General features: G+C 43.6%; 1 protein-coding gene across 2 annotated transcripts; it reads left to right on the top strand.

Moving 5' to 3' along the window:
* The first annotated feature begins 1,316 nt into the window (after nucleotides 1-1,316).
* Nucleotides 1,317-18,948, top strand: rundc3aa (RUN domain containing 3Aa). 2 transcript variants are annotated; one of them, XM_088623196.1, is made up of 12 exons: nucleotides 1,317-1,640; nucleotides 2,576-2,769; nucleotides 7,711-7,826; nucleotides 8,049-8,182; nucleotides 9,843-9,928; nucleotides 12,728-12,817; nucleotides 13,959-14,039; nucleotides 14,579-14,744; nucleotides 15,828-15,985; nucleotides 16,787-16,906; nucleotides 17,392-17,495; nucleotides 18,077-18,948. In XM_088623196.1, the coding sequence occupies exons 2-12, from the start codon at nucleotides 2,663-2,665 to the stop codon at nucleotides 18,217-18,219; spliced, it is 1,305 nt and encodes a 434-aa protein (XP_088479322.1). In that variant the 5' UTR covers nucleotides 1,317-1,640; nucleotides 2,576-2,662; the 3' UTR covers nucleotides 18,220-18,948. The 2 variants fall into 2 exon arrangements, with proteins under 2 accessions (XP_088479322.1, XP_088479320.1); XM_088623194.1 differs by lacking the exon at nucleotides 1,317-1,640 and adding an exon at nucleotides 2,027-2,438.
* Nucleotides 18,949-22,726: the final 3,778 nt, after the last annotated feature.

Here is a 22,726-nt window from a genome sequence, read left to right as displayed (position 1 = left end):
ATAACCTTGCAGTCAGAAGTCTTTCACCTCGAGTGAACATCCACTCGTATCAGTTTTTTTCTATTATTTCCGCTGCTCAACATGGTTATGGTTAAGTTTAAAATTCCTTGCCATCAAAGGAATCTTTTCTTTTGAAGTGCTCGACATCTTCCAAGGAATGTCAGTGTTGTTTGAGACCCTGGATTACTCAGAAGAATATGGACCAGTAGTTTAAATATGTATATGAATATATAAGGATATATATATCGACAGGGGGCTTGCAGTGCAAAGCCAGCCCAGTGTATCAAAATTTATTTACAATAAAATGGTTCAATATGCCTACTGAGGTGTCTGGGAATTTTCTTACATTGTGAAAATTTGAGTTTGTCTAAGAGGTTTTTTTAAGTAATTCTCAGCTGGTAAAGAATTTGTACTGAGGCTGAATTCTGTACACTGGTCTTAATTTAGCCACCTCGTGGTTACATCCATTTAGTATTTTTATAGCTGTCCCAGCTTGCAAGGTGAGTTCTGAAGGGGGTTTCTTATTAATTCTGCCCTTCAAGCATGCTTTAACGTGGCAGATGCCAGTTAAAAATGTCAATTATAAGACTGCGTCCAAATCACAGCCTGTTCCTTCATTTTCTACAGGTTGTTCACAGGTGATTGAAAAGTGTTTCCTGACAGTCTGAGTCACATTGCTTGGCAGAATAGTTTTGCAGCTTTGTATCTTTCGCAATTACTGACATGTGTTTTTTTTTAATCCAGCATCTGCTGCTGTATATACAAATTAGAATGGCAGAATTACTGACACTCTTTCTTGTGCTTGTACCTTTCACATGGTGGATTTTTAATTAACCTTTAATTAACTCTGCTGCCTCACACCTCTTGGCTTCTGCATTACCTGCTGGATCTTCTGTGTGGAATTTGCATGTCACCCTTGTGTTCTTTTGGCTGTTGGAGTTCTTCACTTTGCTCTTGGTGTCCAGAACACGTGGGCTTTTTTTAACACTGTCGCTAAATTGCATGTGGTTCGGGACAGACTGTAGTCCTGCCCAGCACCCTGCGCTTTCTGGGATGGGCTCTGGTTTGCTGTACCTTACTGAGAATAAGCAGTTTCCCGATGCTGGATGAACAATTTCCAGTACTCCCTTCCCCCATTGCTCCCTTCTCGGTGACCGCAGTAAGTGTTCTTGCACCGGAGATAGAGCAGGATCCTGGTAAGGAGCATAACAGACACGTGATGAGGAAGCTGCAGGGGGGGCTGCTCTTCAGGTGCCACTTTAAACTCGCCGATGATCTCGGGTTAAACCATTAAAGCACTCGCCCAGCCCTGAGCTCTCTGCTCTGAAGCGTCGATGTCTGTCTTTCACAGCTGCGTCCGACAAGCTTCCTTTCCCGTTTGATAACCAAAATGATCAGCCCGTTGATATGATTCACTGAGCAGCATGGCACCTTTCAAATCTGCACGGTTCAGTCAGGTCGAATAAAAAATGTCGATCGTGGATAGTCTAGACAGCGATTTCTTCATGTGTTAAATTATTTTGTTTTTGCATTTGAATACCGTTAATAACATGCGAACGGTATAGTTCAAATTGGACACAGTACGCGCTCAAGGTAACCACACAACCCGAGACCGGATTGCAGCCGTCAAGCACTGCTCGGTAGGTAAAGAAATTAAAACTCCCCCCAGTGGGCTCTTCTGTAAGATCTTGGCTCTTACCCTGCATTGAGAAAATAGCCGTAAAATTTATCAAAGCCTGAGCGGTTTTTCCAACCATTTACACCACATACAGTACGTGTCTAAAATCAAACCTGATGAAAGGTCCAGGATTAGATGAGGTACAGTGCGCCCTTTAATGACTTAAGATGAATTTTAAACCTCATTTTACATGAACAGAAATGTTAAGACTTTCCCCAACATGTTATGCTGACATTCAGGGAGCGGGCTATAATTCTTTGTCGTAGTATTTTATTTTCAGGTGTACATGTACATCGTGTAAGAACATCGCTGCCTGTTATTTTAAGGCCCGGTAATTACCAAGATAGCGCATGACGCTGTCCTCGTAAATATAACGGGTTTTTTTTTCCAAGGCAAACTATCACAGGCTACAGTTTGAATTTCCACCTTATATTGAAATACTCGTATTATTTCTGATATAGTGGATCATGCTGGAGGTTACGGCTTGCTACCTGATAGTATAAATGAAAGATCGTGCTGCTTTCCGTGCATTAAAGATGCAGGGATGCAGTTTCGCAAGGTTTATTTATAGTTCATTGCTGTGCTCGACTGTGGGTAGTTCCAGCTGTATTTCGATGGGCTGTGCTGTTCGACACGTCATCGAAAGCCGGGCTGGGGGGCATCTTCTGAGATCACTGGTACAGGAGACAGAGGGAGGAGAGACGAGGGATGTTGTAGCACCTCGGACAGTACCGCTTCAGCGAGCTGCGTCGGAGGGCCGGTATGCACCGGAGCTAGAATTACATTTGTTTTTTTTAAAAAGGGGGGTGGGGGAGATATCGGTGCATTTTGACGTTTGACGGCTCCTTTCGTCGGTTGGGTACGAATCCCTCATCGCTGGCGATCTCCTTCCGACAGCCCGAGGACCCGGGGAGATGTACACGGCGTAACAAGGGAGGGGTCTTGTCGGTCGGTACCGTGCGGTGTGGATCTGCGCCGTCCTGGATGGAATCGAGCTGCCTCCAGTCTGCAATGGCGATGGGGCTGTCGTCGAAAAAAGCATCTTGTCGGAGCGTCGCGGTGGAAAGGAAGAACTTGATTACGGTTTGCCGGTAAGAGCTGGAGAGGAATGTGAATGGCCGTTTTACTGATGCACTGTCGACTGTGGGTGCTGGGATTTCTTTTTGTTGGGGGGTCACGTTACATTATTTTTCTATATAGTGACCACCGCTTTAAGCAGTCCTCGATTTCCAGCGTGACAAACCCTTCGCCTGGTCGCAGTCTGTAACGCAGAAGGGGCCCGGCTGAACGACGAGACCGGTGTTGAGCGCTGATGCATGCGAGGATGAGGCAGGCCGGGGTCATTGTCGCGATGGCTTTATGATTCGTAACGTTTCACTATAGCAGCTCAATCAAAAATAATGAGATACAAGTGATCATCCTAGGAAATTCAAACATAACATATTCGTTGTCTTGATGGGTGATGTGTTTTGGGTCGCCCGTAGTGGGTACAAGCGAAGAAAAGATCAAATAACCGGCTGACAGGCGTGTGGGGTCATTAAGTGAAATAATGAACTGCTGGAGCGCTTGTCTTCCGCTACTGTAGTCCTTGAAGGCTGGGACCTGAAGACCGGGCCGGGGGTGCCTGTGTGGTGTGTGGTACCCCCGGTATCCGGGAGGTTGTTGTGGATATGAGGTAATCCGTCGCCGGAGCAGGAATGTCACGGATGGTGTCGTTGCCAAGGCGACAACCTTCCCGTGGAAGAGGACACTGTAGCTGCCGTCGCCTCGGCTGTGTCGCTGTGCTGAAGGAAACCTCAATAAATAACTGAGCGAGAAAGCATCCGCTGTCATTTGTTTTGATCAAATATTAAAATCCGGCTTTAAAAATGGATTCAATTGCTTAACAATTGTAGTGTCCTGTCGTGGTATAGGCTGCAGTGCCTAATGACCTTTTCTCGTTGAGACGAATAAAGGCCACTAGGGAATAGCAATTAACCCCTACAGCAGTGCTTCTGACTGACAGCAATACTTCTGGACTATCATAAAATGTTTTCAACAAAATAGCTGGTGACATTGTTACCGGATATGAAACAAGTGTAGAATCACCAGTATTGTATAATGTGCATATTCCCTGGTGTGTATTTTTAATGCTGTTGTTTAACGTTGTGAGGACAGTGGGATTGTACTGCGCATAGCTGGAGTGAACAACTACAGTACGATTCATTTTCACACAAGTTGTTTTAATATTTATAGTAGTACAACCTTGTTTTCCCAATGGTAACTTTATATCTGATGTGCTCAATGAAAATCCAATACAACTGCTTCCAAAATATTGCTGGTCATTTCAGAAAAATAAATTGGAAACCGCTATGTTGTCCACACCATCGTACAGTATTCCTTCAGAGGAGGCTAAATGGAAAACAAAAATATTTTTTCTTTCACAAGTTGGTGCTAGAGCTGGTGAAACATAATCCAGTTTGTGAGAAAGGAAGTAAATCTGAGGTATGTTGTGTAAAAACTGCTAGCTCCTTTTTAGCATGTCTGTATTAGAAGGAAGAAGGTGGAAGATAAAGTTTTTTTCAAAGTAGGCATAGCTGCTGGTTCAAATAAATTTCAAGAAATGTGCTTATATTTGTACTGCTGAAATAACCAGAGGTCAGGGTCCGGGAGTTAATGGCATTGTAGCTTTCCTGTGGAGCACAGGCGCAGTACAGGAGCCATGACAGCAGTCTTTACCATGAAGATTCACGTTCTGGGCGATAGATTGTGAATTTTTTGCACTCACTATAGTAGGGATATCTTTGGCTTAGGATGTAGACTCTGGCAAAACGAATGCTTCTGAATGACAGTCAACAAAGGAGCTGATACCAGGTACCGTCTTAAAATCGGGGTCAAGCTGAAAGCATCTCAGGACAGGAGGTGACAATAAGGCCATTGTCCCGTCGTCATGGGGACGCATCGGAATGGCCGAAGGAGGCCTTGTGGTACAAGGGCAGCACCCCTGACATCACTGAATCAGCCAGCATTGTTCTGAGCGCGTTGTCAGAGCCGGAGATCTGACACAGACTGGAAATGGAGTTGGGTAGGAGTGGCGCGTTGTTTGGCCACTTCCATAAGGCAGACTACTCATTCACTGGCTAGATCTCAAAATACCACACTTGACGGCGACTGAAACCCTAGAAATGCAAACTCCAGATTCAAGTGCTTTTCACGGACCCTTTTCAATACCTAAAAAAAACAACAGGTCGTTTGACATTTTCCAAACAATTAACTCAAGTTAACTCAAGTAACTAAAATTAGAGATGTGAAAAAACAATATGTTCATGTGGCATTTCAGTGCTGAACTTACACTGTATAGGGTTCCCAAGCTGTGGTCCAGCATGGTCCTCCTAGAATATCTGAGGTATTCGCAGAACTCTCTTGTCGGCTTTACCTTGAAGCTTGATCTTCAGGAGTTCAGCAAGACTGGGGCCTGCAAAGTTCTGAGAAGGAGATGGTACTGTATCTAGGAGAAATCAAGTGAAACAAGTTCCTGCTTGTAATGGGGTTGGCACACCAGTAGGTGGCACTGGTACCCCTGATTCTGAAATCCCAAGTCAAAGGCAGTGGATGAAGAAAGACAGTCTGAAGTGTGCCTCCCTGATCTTTGTTGTCCGACTTGTCAGGAGTCTGGGGTTACTATTCTTCTCTTGCAACATATGAAGTTCACATTCCCACGACATGTTAATGTGCAAAACCATTCTGTTTAGTTTAGCTGGTGTATAAAATTACTTGCACCACAGCATAACACAATGTCCCAACAAAAACTAACACAATGTTGTAGATAATGACAGAAGCAATGTATGTCTGGCTTCAGACAGATGAGACAGACCTCTGTCATCTTCCTTGATCAGGAAGATCCCCCAGCCTCAATGTGGTGGAATGTGAACTTCAATCCCACAGAAAATGGTTTATTTCAGTTCCAGGCCATCCTTTCAGGAAAATGGGGTGGGAATGGGGTACCTAATATTTTGGCCAGGTGGTATAGAGACTGCTCCTAGTATCTGCATGGACAGAAAATGCTTTTGCAGCGTTACACCCAGCATCCAAGAGGGGAGACATCCAATTTCTGTATTTTTGTTTTTGTCAGTTGTCCTTGGCTTTAGAAAGTCCAGTAAAAAAAATTAGAGTTAAATCATATTTAAAAAGAGCCACTGAACGTTTCAAGAACTACTTTGGAATGCCCTCATCGTACGGCATGCACTTTTCTCTTTCTGCACAGGAGATTACACATCCCAATTTCAGCCCTTAAACAGAGCCTGCGAGTTGAATGCCATCATAACAACTGAGAACAAAGTACTGCTGTTTTGACAGAGCATTATAAGGATGTGTTATAGGCTTCTGCATGTTTTTTTACATTTGATAGATTTTTATGATGTAAAATTCTCTCATGCTACATGCCATTTATCTTCTTAATTTTATTTTACTCTTGTCCCTTGTGCAAAGAGACAAAATGCTCTATTTTCACGAATTCACACAGTACCAAAAACTGCTCAAGAAGTTATTGCTGCCTTTCTGAATGTCTTTGTTCTTGTGCTCGGATTGAGTGACTGGCACTGCCTTTTTTCTGCCATGTAACATCCTTTGGTTTGGTTTTTACCTCTTGTTTTAATTCTTACTGATTTAGATAGAGCTCTGTATCAACATTGGAGAGGACCAATACATCAATAAAACTATGACAACAGTTCTATTTTACAAGTGTTGTGAAAAAAGTTCAACCTTCTATGGTCTCTTCTATAAAGTGTGTTGATGTTGGCATTCTGGTTGGATTTTCAATTCAGTTGGTATTTTCTACCTTTGTATGTGTTCTGCTAATCAGCTTTGAGAAGAAATGTTAGATGATCAAGAAATGTTCAATGTTAGATGACCTGAGGAGGTCAGTGGATAGTGGTCTAAGTCATAAGGTTGACAAAGAATAGGCAGTGGTTTCCCTGGAGCCCCTCGAGAAATGTCAGGATGAAATCCTTGAAATTCAGTACATTTCCAGCTTCCAAACAAGCTAGTGGTCCAGAAGGGCATCTTACATGAGTACTATTTGTGTAAGATCTTACACTGTTAATTGTGAAATATTCTTTCCTCTTTACTTTTCTGTAATGAGAATACACAGCTAGAATAGAACAATGCCGGTTTTAAACTATTCTCTTCTAAAACGGATAAGTAAACATTTACACACCTTGTGCAAATATAGCAAAATAACTAAACAATTTTCATTATATGCACCTTTTATAGATATATATATCCATATACATGACCACAGGTGATTTAAGCAAAACAAAAGCATTCAAGAGAATGATTCACATTAGGTTTCTTTACACTAATATTACAGTTAGTTAATTATGTACAAAACAGCAGTCTGTATCTCTGTTTATATGTCCACCTTTTGACCTGTTTCCCACAGTGCTTGCTTTCCAGTTCAGTATTAACTTACACTGATCCTACAGTATATGTGGGGGCATTACGAGCACAAAGCTCTTCTCCAGTCCCGGTCCTGGGCCTGCAAACCCACTGTTCTCATTCCAGCTGAGCTCTTTACCTAACAAGTTAGCTCAACTGGAACCTTTGCATGTGTTTTTTATCTCCAGATGTGGGGATCTTAAATTACAGATCAAAAGTTGCAATTGTTAAAAGTCCACCTCCAACATGCTGAGGAGGCGAATACAGTTAAAGGATTTTGAGTCAAAATGGCTGGATTGATGGGCTGTACCACACTGGCCTGAATATAACTGCATAAAGAATTTTCTTAGCAGTGCTGGCAAAGCTTTTAACTGTATTAGCTGTATTTCAAGAAATAGAAAAACAATTGTGACAAATTGCTTTCAAACCAATTTGCTTTATTCTTAATTCTAAAGTAGTAAAAGCGTTGGTTTTTTGCAAATCTTTGAATGCTTGTCTAAACACCCCTGTTCTTCCAGAGTCAACAGATTAATATCCTTCAGTTATTTTGTTATTGAGTAAATTCTTAGATCCAGAAACTATATATAGTTTTATGGTCTGTGGGTTGTGTTCTGCAGGTTTTCAGTGAAGACGCTGTTAGAGAAGTACACAGCAGAGCCTATTGATGACTCATCAGAGGAATTCATCAACTTTGCTGCGATTCTAGAGCAGATCCTTAGCCATCGTTTCAAAGGTAATTGAACCGGAGTCCAGTGAACTGGAGTGCTGAATGAATGAATGACCAGGACCCCTGCCTCAGACTGATCTGATTGCTGGTGGAAAGTGTGAAGCCCGAATTAAATCTAATTAAGTTAACAGAGAATCAAATTACATTCATTAACCATCGGTCATAGTGATGAAACTCATTTTTCAAAGCCGAAGGAAGCTTTCTGACTTTTCAAAAATGCCTTCTCAGGCCCTGCCAGCTGGTTCAGCTATGATGGACAGAGAAGCTTCTGGGACTACATTCGCGTTGCCTGCAGCAAAGTCCAGAACAACTGCGTCTCCAGCATCGAGAACATGGAGAACATCAACTCATCCCGAGCAAAGGCAAGAGGCCACTGCGGGAAGTTCTGGAACTTCTGGAACTTGCCGACGGCAATCCGGCACACGTACAGAGTCTGTTTACGTGCAGTGGGATTGTCCACACCCCAGTGTCAATAGCAGCCGTGAAACATTGGCCTATGCCACTGCCAAGACACTACAGGCCAGACTATCAAATTGTCTGTGTTTGTGTCAGCTGGGTTTTGTGCTTTGTGTTTTTGCTGCACGCCCAGAGACATTAGTAGATAACAGAGGCTTATACATCTGTCCTTGAAAGCTGTGCTGAGAGTTACTGAAGCAGATGGGGAAAGTCATAATGTGACATCAGTACCAAATATTCTCTCCTAGCTGGTTGTATTCACCTAGCCATTTCTGAAAGAAATGTCTTGTCTTCTACTACAATGTACTATATTTTGTACTATGTCTGCTGATGATACTGATATGCTTTGTGGCTCTAGATCATAATATACTTCTGTTCTGAAAATAAGGCTACAGTGTGCAGAAGCCCTTTCCTCACTTTTCAAACCCCTGCAGATACAGATTTTAAATTTTCTGCATTTTTATCATTATTACATGACAAATGACATGACTTGTCACTGGGAATGTTTGTGATTCTACTTATAGGGAAGACCACACTTTGGGATAGTATGAATTTACACCATGCCAGTGATGAGAGACCATTTCCTTCTTAAATAGCCATGTGATTATTTTAACAATCATGTTTCCATCATTTCTGTGAGAACTTTACAATCTTTTCTATTGATAGTTGCAGTCATAGTGCCTGCCTTGGTGTATATGTTCCTTTCAATTAAACAGCATTCCTTTTTCAAATTTATGACAGGTCAGTCAGAGGATCCTTTGTTTATCTTGTATATGTTGCTTGATAACTTGTATGAATTATAAAAGTATGACTTTTGACCAAAGGGAGATTTTATTTAATTTATTTTTTCAATGATCTATACACAAGCTCTATAAGTTACTGAATTATAGTATTAGCTAGGTTGAACTTCCAAGAGATTTTACAGATACTTTGCTGACTTGTTTACAGGAGGAGCGATTCTGAAAGGATTCCCCAATATTCTTCCCTTTAAATGTGTTTTAAGCCATCAGATATCACACATAGTCAATGTACAATGCTATTTTGTGTGCTGGTCCTTTCAGTGAGAAGAGAAAGAATCCTACTGTGGGTCAGTGCCTTTTATAGACTGTGTGCTGCATGCACTGTGTACACACTGATGTGAAGTCACCAGCTTTTCTCTGGCATGATAATTGAGTTGAGTTTCCCATAAGCAAGTACATACAGTATATTTCATATGCTCAGAAGAATTTAAATCTCCTCTACAAGAACATAGCTTGATCCACATCAGCCTACAAAACAAATTAACTGCAGCCCTGATCTGATTTGCAATCAGTGTGCTTAAAATGCATCATATGATGTTTCACCCCTTATCGATCTGTTGTGTGAAAAACAGAGGACATGCCCAAAACTGGACTGAAAGATGGGAAGGCAGGGAATCACATCTTGTAATTAGTGCAGTTCCTTCTGTTTTAGGTGATATCTGGCAGTCTGAGAGGAAGAATATCTGAGAAGCCCAGTAGCTGCTGCTGTGCTGCTGAGGCTGTCAGACAAGGTGAATAATGGGCTCTTTGTTCTTGCTGTCTGCAGGGCCGTGCCTGGGTGAGAGTGGCACTGATGGAGAAGCGTCTTTCAGAGTACATCGCCACAGCCCTGAGGGACACGCGGACAACCAGGTATCGCCAGCTCTCACCCTCCACAGAAGCACTGCCGGGCTGCTGAATATTGCTCCAGCTTGAGAATGTGTTACGTTATTTATAGCGCAGAAAAATGGCATATTCCATAGGAGCGACCCACCCTCTGCAAAATGAAGTAGCAGCAGACTAGGCCTTTAGCCCAGTGTGCAGAGATATGGAAAAAAGGCTGATGCAAGCAGCCTCATGGGAAACAAAATTACTGGTGCATTGCTGAAGGCAAAAGCAGATCTGGCTAATTTATCAATCCAGACAGCCTCTAAGAATATAAAGGCTGTGGTTAGCAAGTGGAAAAATAAACACTGAAAGTACAACGAAGGCTGCAGGAAGCTCCTGCACTGTAACCCTGATCTTATGTTCCACATCAGTTGTGTCCACTGTTTATTGCAGCTGATGCTCAGGGTTTGGGCAGTACGTATTGCTCACTTTGATCATAAATCTATATTTGAATCCTTTACTTGGTCAAAGATACAAAACCCTAAAAAATCTTTCACTGGGAGAACAGGAATTGACTCTGACTGTTCAGGCACATTCCAGCTCCTGTTTCTATACAAGCAGACACATAAGAAAGTCAAACCTGACAACTTCTCAAACGAGAAGAGTCTGTGGTAAAGGCTTTTAGGGGAAAACTGATTCCTCTTGATGATCCAAAAATCTTTTCACCAGGTGCGCAGAGTGAATCTGAAAAAGCATCAGCTGACCAAGACATTCTTAACTAAAAAAAAAAATGCAATCATTTTATTTGAGGAAAATCTTGCAGGATCTTTTGGCAGTATTTACTTCACTTTTGACTGTTTGCTCGTGTAATGACAATCTAAGAGTGGCAGAGAAAGCATTAAAGAAGTTTTACAAGAGTATTGTTTTTTAATCCATCCATTTTCTAACCACGTCTTCCAGTTCAGGGTCGCGGGGGAGCCAGAGCCTATCCCAGCAAGCAACAGACACAAGGCAGGGTACAGCCTGGATGGGACCCCAGCCCATCATACTGTAGGGCACACACAGGCACTGACACACACATTCTCACACACCACGGACAGTTTTCCCAGAAGCCAATACACCTACCTGAGTGTTTTTGGTCTATTGGGGGGAAACCGGAGCACAAAGAGGAAACCATACAGACTCCTCACAGATACTCCAGGTCCTAAGTGACCCAGGACCGAGGAGCTGTGAGGTAATAATAATAATAATAATTGCTTACACTTATATAGCGCTTTTCTGGACACTCCACTCAAAGCGCTTTACAGGTAATGGGGATCCCCTCCACCACCACCAATGTGCAGCATCCACCTGGATGATGCGACGGCAGCCATAGTGCGCCAGAACGCTCACCACACACCAGCTCTCAGTGGGGAGGAGAGCAGAGTAATGTAGCCAATTCATAGAGGGGGATTATTAGGAGGCCATGACTGGTAAGGGCCAATTGGAAAATTTGGCCAGGACACCGGGGTAACACCCCTACTCTTTTCGAGAAGCGCCCTGGGATTTTTAATGACCACAGAGAGTCAGGACCTCGGTTTTACGTCTCATCCGAAGGACGGCGCCTGTTTACAGTATAGTGTCCCCGTCACTACACTGGGGCATTAGGACCCACATGGACCGCAGGGTGAGCGCCCCCTGCTGGCCCCACTAACACCTCTTCCAGCAGCAACCACTGTGCCACCCATATCACTTTCCACTGATGCTGGAAATAGTTTTTGCTCCTTTTGTCAGGATTCTATTGTGAAGTCCATTGGGATGTTCGAAACAAAAACGAGATGCACAAAATGTGATTCTTATTAACGTGAAGATTAGCTTGTTGTCTTTTTGCAATTTCTTGACTCTGTTCTTGCTGTCTGGCTGAACCACAGTGGAGATGCTGGGGGGGGCTTTGTCAGCTGCTGTTGGTAGAGAGAGCTTTTTTGCGACCTCTCTGATGCTTTATGAGCACAGTGTTACAGTGAAGGGAGGGGGCTCTTCGTCCTCCTCCTCGTCCTCCTCCTCCCCCTGTTTATTCTCTAGTCGTTGATGTTTCTGTAGATGCCATCTGTCAGTGCGGGCTCTCCCCCACTCCGCCCACAGCAGGCAGGAGAGTGATTTTACCATCGAGCTGCCAAGTAGCGTGACTGAAACGCTGTTCGGAACCAGCTGACAGGATTCGTGAACCAGAGCCTCCAGGGAGCATCGTCTTCCCTTCTAGAGTCGGGCCTTTTCCTTCCCAAACTGGAAGACATGCCCTGTCCGTATTTGACATGCAAATGTCATGTGACCCTCTGAAAACTGGCCATTTTGTGTCCTGCTCACGTGTTGCATCCCTCCCACGAAGCAGAGGATACTTTTCCATTCTGTATTACATTTTACTGCATTTCAGGTCAAACAGGTTTTCAGAAAACAATAATGTAGAGAAACTTTAATCGCTTAATAGTGCATGTGTCTGTCTGTGCTCAAATAATAATTATGGAATTGGCGTGAGACTCCCAATTGTTTTTGCTCTGTATGTCATTTTTTTCTCAGTCTGGCTAAGTACTGTACCCAGATTAGCTTCTGGAATGGCAGCTGGTGCCATACGTGCAAACAGGGTGAAATATCTGTAGGAAGACATCAGTGTTATACCGTAGTGTGCCCTTTCCATATGCAGCTTTTGCTAGAGTGTTTTGCCAGCATGACAGATTACTTTCTGAGCAGAATTAACTATGATTGCAGGTAATAAGGAGAGCACTGCAAATATCACATGCAGCTAGAAAGGAATTTATTCACAATAATAAAGCAGTCTACATTAATGCTGTCTTTGATCAATGTCTTCAGGAGGTTTTATGATGACGGGGCGATCATGCTGAGGGAAGAATCCACTGTGCTGACAGGAATGCTGATTGGGCTGAGCGCTATAGACTTCAGGTAAGAGGGCAGTAACATCAGACACATGTATCCAACCATAGGGCTAGGTAGTTTGTTCCATGCACCCGCAACTCTTTGTGTAGTGCCGAGCCTCTTTTGTCAACTCCGATTGCATCTGTACCTTGCATATTATTGTGTCTTTGGATCCTTATATCATTTTTCAACCTGAAAATTTTTTCAGGTTTTTTATTTTCTTTTCTACGTGAGTTTCTGCCACAACAGACACGTCACCCTTTGTGGAAAGCAGTAAAGAAGTGCTTCCTACACACAATCCTAAATGTTGCATCTCTTAATTTTCATATTTCTGCACAGGACTGTGCTTCATTGTTGTTCTGGAAGTGAAACATTGGCTTTCCTTTGTCAGCTCCTTTCCGAATGAGCTGAAAGACCTCTTACTTACTGGCCTACAGAGTAGACTAGATCAATACCCAGTCCTGATGCAGGATGCAGGAATCACACAGCTCCTCTGGTTTCTATTCTACAGTACCTTACTAAAGGTCTGATTTAATGTTACCAGTGATTTATTGCAGCCAGCTGAAATTCTTACAGGTCTCTGGTTGCTGACCAATAAAAACTGCAGGACTGTGGCTTTATATGGTTCAGTTAGGATGACACAGTGACTAGACAGTAATAGGTTTGTGTATTCAGGGTCAATAAAAACTAGATCAGCAGTGATAGTATGCACTGTATGACTCCATTCCTGATGCAGTTTAAAACAGTCAGGGTTCATTTTAGTGAATGACCAGGCCCTAAGAGACTTTTTTCTCTCTTTGGTTAGGGCCTTTGTCTGGGTCATTTAAACAATCCCATTTGCTCTTCTTTGAAAATACTTTGAACATCTTGTAGAATGCTTCACTGGTTGGTGGGGCCTTTCTCCTTTTCGGTCTCTTCCTCTCCTGTGGTTCAGGAGTCAATGCTGGCTTACTATGTCTTACAACAGTTTGCTATTGAGGTGGGTAAATAATAAAACATTACTGATAATTTGAAATGTTCATTAAAAAGATATAAAATTGCTCTCCCAGTTCTTTGTATGGTTCCATAACAGGAAAGCTGTCCTGATTTATTAATTTAGATGGCAATTTACTACAGCCATGTACTGTATGAAAAGATTGGGAATGTAGCCTCTCTGCTCTTTGCCCAGTTTCTGCCTGAAAGGTGAGGTACTAGATGGAAAGACCCCAGCAGTGATCGATTACACACCTTACCTGAAGTTTACACAAAGGTAAGCACCTTCACAAGTCTCCAATCAAGGTTATTGTACTGCAGGGATATAGAGCAGTTGTTCAGCCTGATTTTCATTTTTTTTAATAGAAAAAAAGCTGTGTACACTACTGTGTAACACCCTTTCCTAGTCTTTACAAGTGGATGATTTTAAGGGTGATGAATAAGACCTGCTGGACAGAGACCTCCTAACGCTCTGATACTTCCTGGGTCAAGAGCCCAAGAACTAGAACATCTGACAGGCTGGAGCCAGTAATAACCCAGAAAAGGGTTTTCTTAGACTCTTACTAAATGTCCCATGATGCTATGCAGTGATGGCGTTCTCCAGGCGAGAGAAAGAGGAAAGTATATGTACACCTGTGTGGGGAAGATGTGTGTGAAAACCTTGCACTGCAATAACCTTTACCCTGACCTTTAATAAAGCCTGCAGTGTGGACTGTAAGTGAATCATGTGCTCTGTGTCGTAGTGAAGCCGACACGGCTGTAGGATGGATGTGTAAGGCGCTGGCTGGTGAAGCCGTGTTCCTTGTCTCCGTGCAGCTACGACTACATGAGCGACGATGACGACAGGAACAGCGTGGACAGCAGCACCAGTGACGACAGCATTCCTGACCATCCCTACATCCCCCTGGTCACGGATGAGGAGAGCTGGAGCAGGAAGTGTCGCAAGATGGAGCAGAAATATAAGATCGTTTATGCACAGAAGGTCCTGGCCCTGCCTTCTAGTATGGTGCAGTTAGGTGCAGTGTTTCTGGAGCGTGTTGGAAGTCACAATTGTAGTCATACTGTGGAATACCTGTTGGTGTGTCCAGGCCAGCAAACAACAGACAAATAGCTGTAAGGTTTAAACACCTGAGTGCAATTTATGTATTGTGCAGGGAATTCAAAACAAAAGCCGAAGCTCTTCATCAAGCTTCTGCCCAAACATCTTCTCAAAGCCCCCAGCTACCCTGCTCACCGTGCTCCAAACACACTCGTCACATGAGCTCTTCCAAATACACCACAAAGCCTCTTTCTCTCTCTCTCTCCGAGGCTTTTTTACCATTTTATGAAACAGTCACAACACTCACAAATTCATTCCAAGCAGTGAGCCTGTATTTAAAGAGTCACCTGACCGAAGGGCTTCCTGCAGTTGGTCAGCTGACAGATCCCCAGAAGGAGTTGTGCTCTTACCCAGTGTGACAGTTTGGGATGCCAAGGTACTGCTGGCTGGGCTGTTATAGTTGTATAGTTATACAGCAGGATACTAGCCTCATGAATGCTTTCCTCCTAATGATTTATTGCCACGCACTCTTCCTTTATGGGTAAAGTAGACCGATAATAACAGGGTAATCTTTGGAGATCGCTTCACCTATGAACTTTCTAATAGATTTTCTGGCTGGGAAAGCCATTGTTTTTCAACTTTTGAGCTGTGGCTACTGCCTACCAGAGCTTCCCTAGAAAACTGCCCTCTGTCAGTCTCTCTTTCCTCTGGGTTCCCTTCGAGCAGCAGAGGAAAGGCAGGGTTATGGTGGGTAGAGGCTTCTCAAAACTCACGGTCCAAAATACATTCCCTCTACAACACTGCCTCACCAGTCAGCTTGAAAATAGACAACAATAGAAAATACTTCTAATGTATTTAGAAGACATGTGCAGACACAGGTGTTTGCACTGTAGCTCAAATGGCGTTAAATAGACTTTAGTGTTTGTCTGCTAGCCTGTAGCCTGGACAGTCTGCTGCTCAGACCCGTTGCCTGTCTTTCGTGTGGGCCCCGGCTGCATTGTGAACAGGCTGCCTCTGCGCCGGCAGGGTTACCTGGAGGAGCTGGTGAGGCTGAGGGAGTCGCAGCTGAAGAACCTGGAGGCGGAGAACAAGCGCCTGACCCTGCGGCTGGAGGAGGCGCGGCTGCAGAGCCAGCAGGAGAAGAAGGAGCTGGAGGGCATCGTGCTGGAGCTGCAGGAGCAGCTGTGAGTCAGCCCCGTGCACAGACAGCTGGCCCGGACACCAGCGCCACTCCCTCCTGCTCCAGCGCACTTCGAAGCTCATTTCACCCCCCGTTTCCTAACCGCTTCACCCGCCTCAGGGAGCAGGGTTGCAGGAGCCTATCCTGGCGAGCAACGGGCACAAGGCAGGGTACACCCTGGACAGGACACCAGTCCATCACAGGACACACACAGGCACAAACTCGGATACGCACACACACTCACACCAGGGCCAACTTTCCCAGAAGCCAGCTGGCCGTCTAGTACTGTATGTCTTTGGACTATGGGAAGAAACTGGAGCACCATTTTTATAACAACTGTCTTCTTCTCAGGTTGTAACTCACACAGTAGCTGTTTCCTAATTGGTAACATGCTGGATCATAGATGCCAATTCCATAAACTCAGCCTTGTACACAGTCATGGGGTCTTTTTGATTACAGCTCTGCGTTTGGATTTAAAAAGCAAGAAATTCCTCTACCCTTTATCTGTTTTTTGTTATAGCACACTGGATATTCAGTTTTTCATAATGCCATGATCTACATCTGTAGAGTAATGAAAATTGAATCCCAACTCTCACTCTGTCTCTGCTCTTTTGGTGATTGTGCCCAGACAGTTTGAATCCAGTCAGCAATACTATGAAAGAAAACAGACCATTTACATTATTTCCTGTTTTCAATACAGCCATTCAAGTCTCAGATACTGTAAATGAATCAGCACTGGCTACATATTGGAAAGGCCTGTGGCAGTATTTTATGTGGCTTGTCATTTCTCTGTCCTGTTCAATAGAACTGGTCTCATTCCCTGCGATTCCAACAACTTGTCAAAGGAGATGACCATCCCCCTCGTCAACCAGTGGCCATCACTGAGAACCTTCAATAACCAAGAAGATGTCAAGCTCTTTCGAAGGTATTTCCTGATTCTTTTCCAATTTCACACGCTGGTATTGCAGACTGTGCAGAACAGAGGAGGATATCTGCTCTCTTCTCCAAAGGCTTAAAAAAAATCAAGCCTGGTGTGACATCAGATACAACAACAGATCCTAACTCTAACACATTTCCCTATAATCTGTTATCTGCTAATGTCCCATGGACTAATATGTGGTTAGTTCATTAAATGATGAGATTGTTAGTCACCCCAAGATCTTGGCCATATTTAGGACACCACTGCTGTTTCTGGATGGTTTATGTGACAACATGTTTCAGAGGACATGTGTTGTTTTAAACTCTCCAAGCCTGTTGTGCTGGAGGCTTGAGCTCAGTTGAATGAAAATTCAGAGTACAAAGAGGAGATGAACTGAACTGAGAATACAGATTTTGAGATCAATAGCCTTTTCATTCTCACCCCTGTTTTTACACTGCTTTTCTGTCTGCCTGTCTCACTGTGTGCCTCAGGAGAAGCTTCCACAGCGTGGAGCAGCTGTCTGCCGAGATTAGCCTGGACTCCGATTCGCAGAAGACTGATGGGAAGCAGAATGGGGAAACATGGTGCACAACAGGTACAGCTCTAGCCCTGGTAATGAGGCCCATTAACATTAAAGACCACAGAAAATCTGAGAACAGTGTTTTTTGTGTACTAGGTGGTCTTGTTTGCAGACACTTTAATGCAAAGTTACTATAACTATCAACAGCCTTTGCTGCATAGTCACAGTCAGGCCTCAGTTTTCTAGGTTCTCCGAGGTTCAGTAATTTGCATAGAGTAAGACACAGTGAGTCGGGCCTCTTACGGATCCAAGCCCCCCCTGCACCCTTTTCTGTTAACCAAGAAAAAGTCCAATGTAGGCTACTGTTGCACTCTTGGCTACAGAGTTGCTTAACAGATCAAAAAGGCCACCGGTTTTCCCAGTCTTGAATCAATGAATCATTCCCTGTACTGTGCATCGTTGTTTTACACTGCATTTTACCCTAATTCAGTTGTTTTTTTCTGCTTTCTCTTGTGGTTTGACATGTTTTCGCTGTGTAAATGCTCAGTAGGGTGATATTGCGCACCTTTAATGTTGCACATAACAATCTACCGTACAGGAAGTTGCGCAAAGGGTCGAGACAAAAACGAATTTTAAGTCTAGTGTTTCTCTCCAAGGCAAAGACTACACACCCTCCATGCTGGGTCTCTGTGGCTCGCTGGCCTCCCTGCCCAGCTGCAAGTCTCTGGCCAGCCTGAAATCCAGTGAGTGTTTGGTCACCATCAGCACAGAAGCCAGCCCTGCCCTGTCGCCCAGCTAAAGAGGGATCTGGATCCCATTATTCCAGGCCTAGAGAGGAATACTGCACCCATTAATGCCAGTCCTGCCTAATTCCTGACTATGCCAACTCGGAGGGCAGCCGCCTCCACCGCACCCTGTTCAGCTCTGCTCTTCCACTCCCGTTGAGACGATTGCTCTGGCTCCATGAAGCAAAACGCCCTGGCTGCTGAGGAGGAGAACGCTGGCCTGTCTGGACTTCTGTCTGTCTGATTGTGTGTCTGTGTGCATCTGGTGCAGATAAAAAAAAATCCAACTAAAAGCGACTTCCCCTTTAAATTTCATTTTGAACTTTTAGCGTGTTTAGATTGGAATGTTGATGATCTGACACCTCCAGCCGATGTTGTAAAGTTGAATTCAGACTCATTCTTGCCATTACTGATCTCTCTTTCTCGTTGTCTGCCCTTTGATCTATCAGTACCTTCTGTATCTACAGTATCTGTCAGGTATCGTTTTCTATCTATAGTATCTATCCTTCTATCTATGGTAGGTGAAAAGCTGTTTATCTGAATTTTCAGCCGTCTGTCACCATTAAGACTAAAAAGCAATTTTGCCCAAATTATTTTCCAGCTGTCTGGGTTTCTTTGAGTGTCAGTGAAGATCTGGTGATCAAGTGTGTGGCACTACTGATGTGTGTTACCAAAAACAATTTTGTGGCTCATAATGGAATTAATTGTTTTTAAATGCTGCTTCATAAAAAAGATTGACTGATTATTTTCCGTTCCATGATTCAGGTCACATAAGCACAAACAAGTGTGCACAAAATATCAGTGTTCCTTAGATGTTTTTAAGTCCAAAACCTATTTCATTTCTGCCTGGTCACATATCTGGATTTGTCAAGTTTGTGTTTTCCATTTAGAAAGTAGTTCTCAAATGCATTAGGGTGGCATGTATCAGTAGTCAGAGCTCTTGACTGCAGTACAGATTGCAGGTTGGGGGTTTGAGTCTCTGCCTGAAATACAGTACTTCTGCTGTGTTCTCGAGCAAGATCCTGTACCTCTTCCCAATTGCGTTAATCTGTACGTCTAGGGGAGAGTCATGCTCTCCCAGGGTCCACTGCCCCATGAGCTGTGGGCAGCAGGGTGGGGAGGGCTGTGAACGAGCAGCTGGGGCCTGGTGCACACTGCTGCAGTGCAGAAGTGTGGGAGACATCGAAGTCGAGCAGCTGCTTGTTCCAGGTGGGGCAAAAGAGGCCATTGCTGAGCCAGCCTGGAGGAGCCGGACGGAGGGTGGGCCGATCAGGCTGGATGTCAGCGGGGGCGAGAAGAAGATGAGGTGAGAGCTGAGCTGTGAGCAGGCGAGGTCCAGAATCCGAACTCAGAGCTTTATTGACAGGTCCCATGAGTCACAGTGTTGCCAAAGCAGAAACGATTAACATTTACATCCATCCATTGTTTGAAAAGGCTCCCAGGCTTGTAGGGAAAATAGCTAAGGCTACACTGAGGGGCATCACACGTGCTGGACAGGCAGGGTGCACGTTGTCTCGTTTGCCGGGACAATGGGGTGGATGTGTGCTGAAGTTGTTTGCTTACTGGAGCAGCACGGCAGTGCATGGCAAGTTCACAGAGGATCTTCTCCCCTTAGCCGAGAGTGAAGGCAGTCCTCAGGGAGGTACCATCAGCAGACAGGTGTGCAGTCCGAGAGTGTGTGAGAGATAGAACAACAGACTGGCTGAATCAGAGGTGCAGTCGTGATTGACAGGGGACAGGCATCCCTGTGGGCTGGCCACTGCGCCCACAGCTCCCGGGCAGAGGATGTTGAGGGGGGTGGGGACACTGGACTGGATCGCATTTCACTTTACAGAAATATTGGATTTCATAGCTGAAAAGACCACCAAGGATAAATACTTAAGAACCAAAGAAAATACATATTAGGCATAAAAAAACATAAATATGGATATAATCATTCTGCTTGATATTGTGTTTTATTGATGATTGTTAAAATAATTGACAATGATCACATTGATCAATCTACATAACGTCGTCACAGCTGCTGTTTTGTTGCACTGTGCTGCCATCTAGTGTTTTAATTCTGCACCTGGAAAATACAGCTTCAGTTGAGTTTGAAGAATTATTTTGAAGTATCAAATAATCTAATAATGTGCAGATATACTGCATTATGAAAATATCATGTCCTACCTTGTATTAGCTTGGTCTCAATCTAATTGAGATTACAGCAACAAAATACTGCAGAATTGAGCAGGCTCAGTGGCCTGTGTGTGATGTTCTACTTTATGAGGTGTTTTTTTTGTCTGCCAACAATTCTCTGTAAACCACTGAATCTCAACAATCCATTAGCCAGGTATGTTGTTGCCCTCAGTCCTGCACCAGATGCACATGCACCAATAGCCATGACTCATGAGTTTATTGACATCCTCCCTTTTTCCCATAGTATAGCACAGAGAAGGAGGACAGATCTGCTACTACTTTACAGTCCTCTGAAGTCTTGAAACATATGATGTGCTGGGCCAATATTTTGGTAAGGATTTGTAATAAAAAATAGACTGATTGTGAACGTTAAAGAAGCAAAAAGGCCTGCTTTTAGGATATAGTGTAGGCTGCCTTTCACAGCCTGCTTGCACTTTAGAGCTCACTGCTGGACAAAAATCCTCAGCAAAACTTTTCCCATTTCCCTTTCCTTCAGTTCACATCAGGATAAAATGAGTCACCTTTTATCACACCTCTGCTGCCAGCCTGGCCCCAGTTTCATTTCTCATGAAACGTGGCATTGATTGGCAAACATCCATCCATTTTCCAACTGCTTCTTCCAATTCAGGGGTCTGTCCTGGCAAGCAACAAGGCAGGGTACAGCCTAGATGGGACCGCACAAGTGCAGGTGGACAGACAAACTGAAAAAACACGCACACACTCACATCAGGGCCAGTTTTCCCAGAAGCCAGTTAGCCTACAGGTATGATTTTGGACTGTGGAAGGAAGCAGGTCCAAAATAACCACTGAGCTACTGTCCTGCCCCGATTGGCAAACAGTGCTTTCCAATATATGCTGCCTACACAGTATATAAATGCATAAACTGATTTGATTTTCTTTCACACAGATAATTGCTTTTACCTACAAGAATTATCTGGAGGAAAAAAAATGGTATGTAACATTTTTGTTAGTTTCCACATTACCTTGTCACATTTCTGTGATGACAACACTGTCTTCTGCCTATGTGGAATGGGATTTTGACCAATTCCTGTCAATCAATTTTTAAAATAGAAATAAATATTTATATTAATTAACTCTCTTCATATTAACCTTATAACAGCTTAGGACATCAATGACTGGAAATTAAGTTATAAACTGTACAACAGCACAGCAGTATTAAGCCCATTTTAATTTCTTAGTGAATGGAGAACATTTACATTAAACCTTGCTTACAAAAGCTGATGGTGTATCAAGCTGAAATACAGAGTCTCCTATGGCAGTATATGAGCTCTTTTATCTCTGACCTCAAAGCCAAATGATATGCTCGAGGCTAGTGTTTATATGACCCACATCGCTCAAAAGTTTAAAAAAACACAATGACCCCTTTTTTCGACTGAAGCCCGATCCTTCAGCCTTTCAATCTGCTGTTTAAGGAAAGGAAGCTAATGAAACCTCACTATCAACTGAGACAGCAGGCGGATAGGATGAATTCAGATTTGAAGCCTTTCACGATTATCTTAAATATTGTCATTCTAAATCCTTTCATTTCTTTTTATGGGATTTTTTTGTGTCAGATTTGTCTTTAACACAAGTGGAATTATGCAAGAAGACACCCGATGAAAGGCAGATGATGGTCAGAGGAGACTTCGTCAGGTCGCCACCTGTTAATGAAAAAGACTGGGGAATGAGGCACAGCTGGACTGGTTGAGTAATGAGCACTCGGAAGGGAGTGAATTGCCACATGATGGAAAAGAGTTGTCAGGGTAGGCTCTGTGGAAATGAGCCACACCTCTGGGCTAGCTAAGAGACTTATAAGAACAGCTAGAATGAAAAGCCTCTGTCTAGGCTTCAGGCTGGGAGTGCCCATGCCCGAGCCCGTGCCCATGCCCCATTAGTAATGGTTTGCTGGCTTACTGGCCTGTGGGAGTTAGAGATGCTTAATAAAATAAAAGTTTTAGTCTGTCCTGTCATCCCTGCTCAGAGTAAGAGTCTCATTTAAATTCTTTTACTTCACAGAAGGACACATTGAAGAGTCAGAGCTTAATTTTAGACAGAGACGTTGAAGTGTTTTCTGAAGAGGCTGGGGATACACTTTCAGCTCCTTATTTTAATCGTTTTCTCTCTGGTTTTTGTTGAGTCAAACTGAGACACCATTTCTGTTCCTTTCAGTACGAAGCAACATGTGATTGCAAGGAGATGTTATTGCGCTCAGAATAAAACCTACCGATAAAACAGGACTTGAACACAAGCCTGATGAGACAAGTTTAAATCAGCTGCCGCTGTGCGTGAGGATGGTTGTCTGACTGAGACATCCTTCTTCACAGGATGAGTTTTGCCTTGGTT

Source organism: Lepisosteus platostomus, chromosome 28 (assembly GCF_059453375.1).
Source record: "Lepisosteus platostomus isolate fLepPlt1 chromosome 28, fLepPlt1.hap1, whole genome shotgun sequence".
NCBI classification, from domain to species: Eukaryota; Metazoa; Chordata; class Actinopteri; order Semionotiformes; family Lepisosteidae; genus Lepisosteus; species Lepisosteus platostomus.
Note: the sequence above shows the minus strand (reverse complement) of the source record. Positions and strands in the feature narration are given on the sequence as shown.

Coding starts and splice junctions, on each gene's coding strand:
- rundc3aa (XM_088623196.1), top strand. CDS start 2,663: ATGGAATCGAGCTGCCTCCAGTCTGCAATGGCGATGGGGCTGTCGTCG. Junction 2,770..7,710: donor AACTTGATTACGGTTTGCCG/GTAAGAGCTGGA, acceptor TGTGTTCTGCAG/GTTTTCAGTGAAGACGCTGT. Junction 14,040..14,578: donor TACCTGAAGTTTACACAAAG/GTAAGCACCTTC, acceptor GTCTCCGTGCAG/CTACGACTACATGAGCGACG.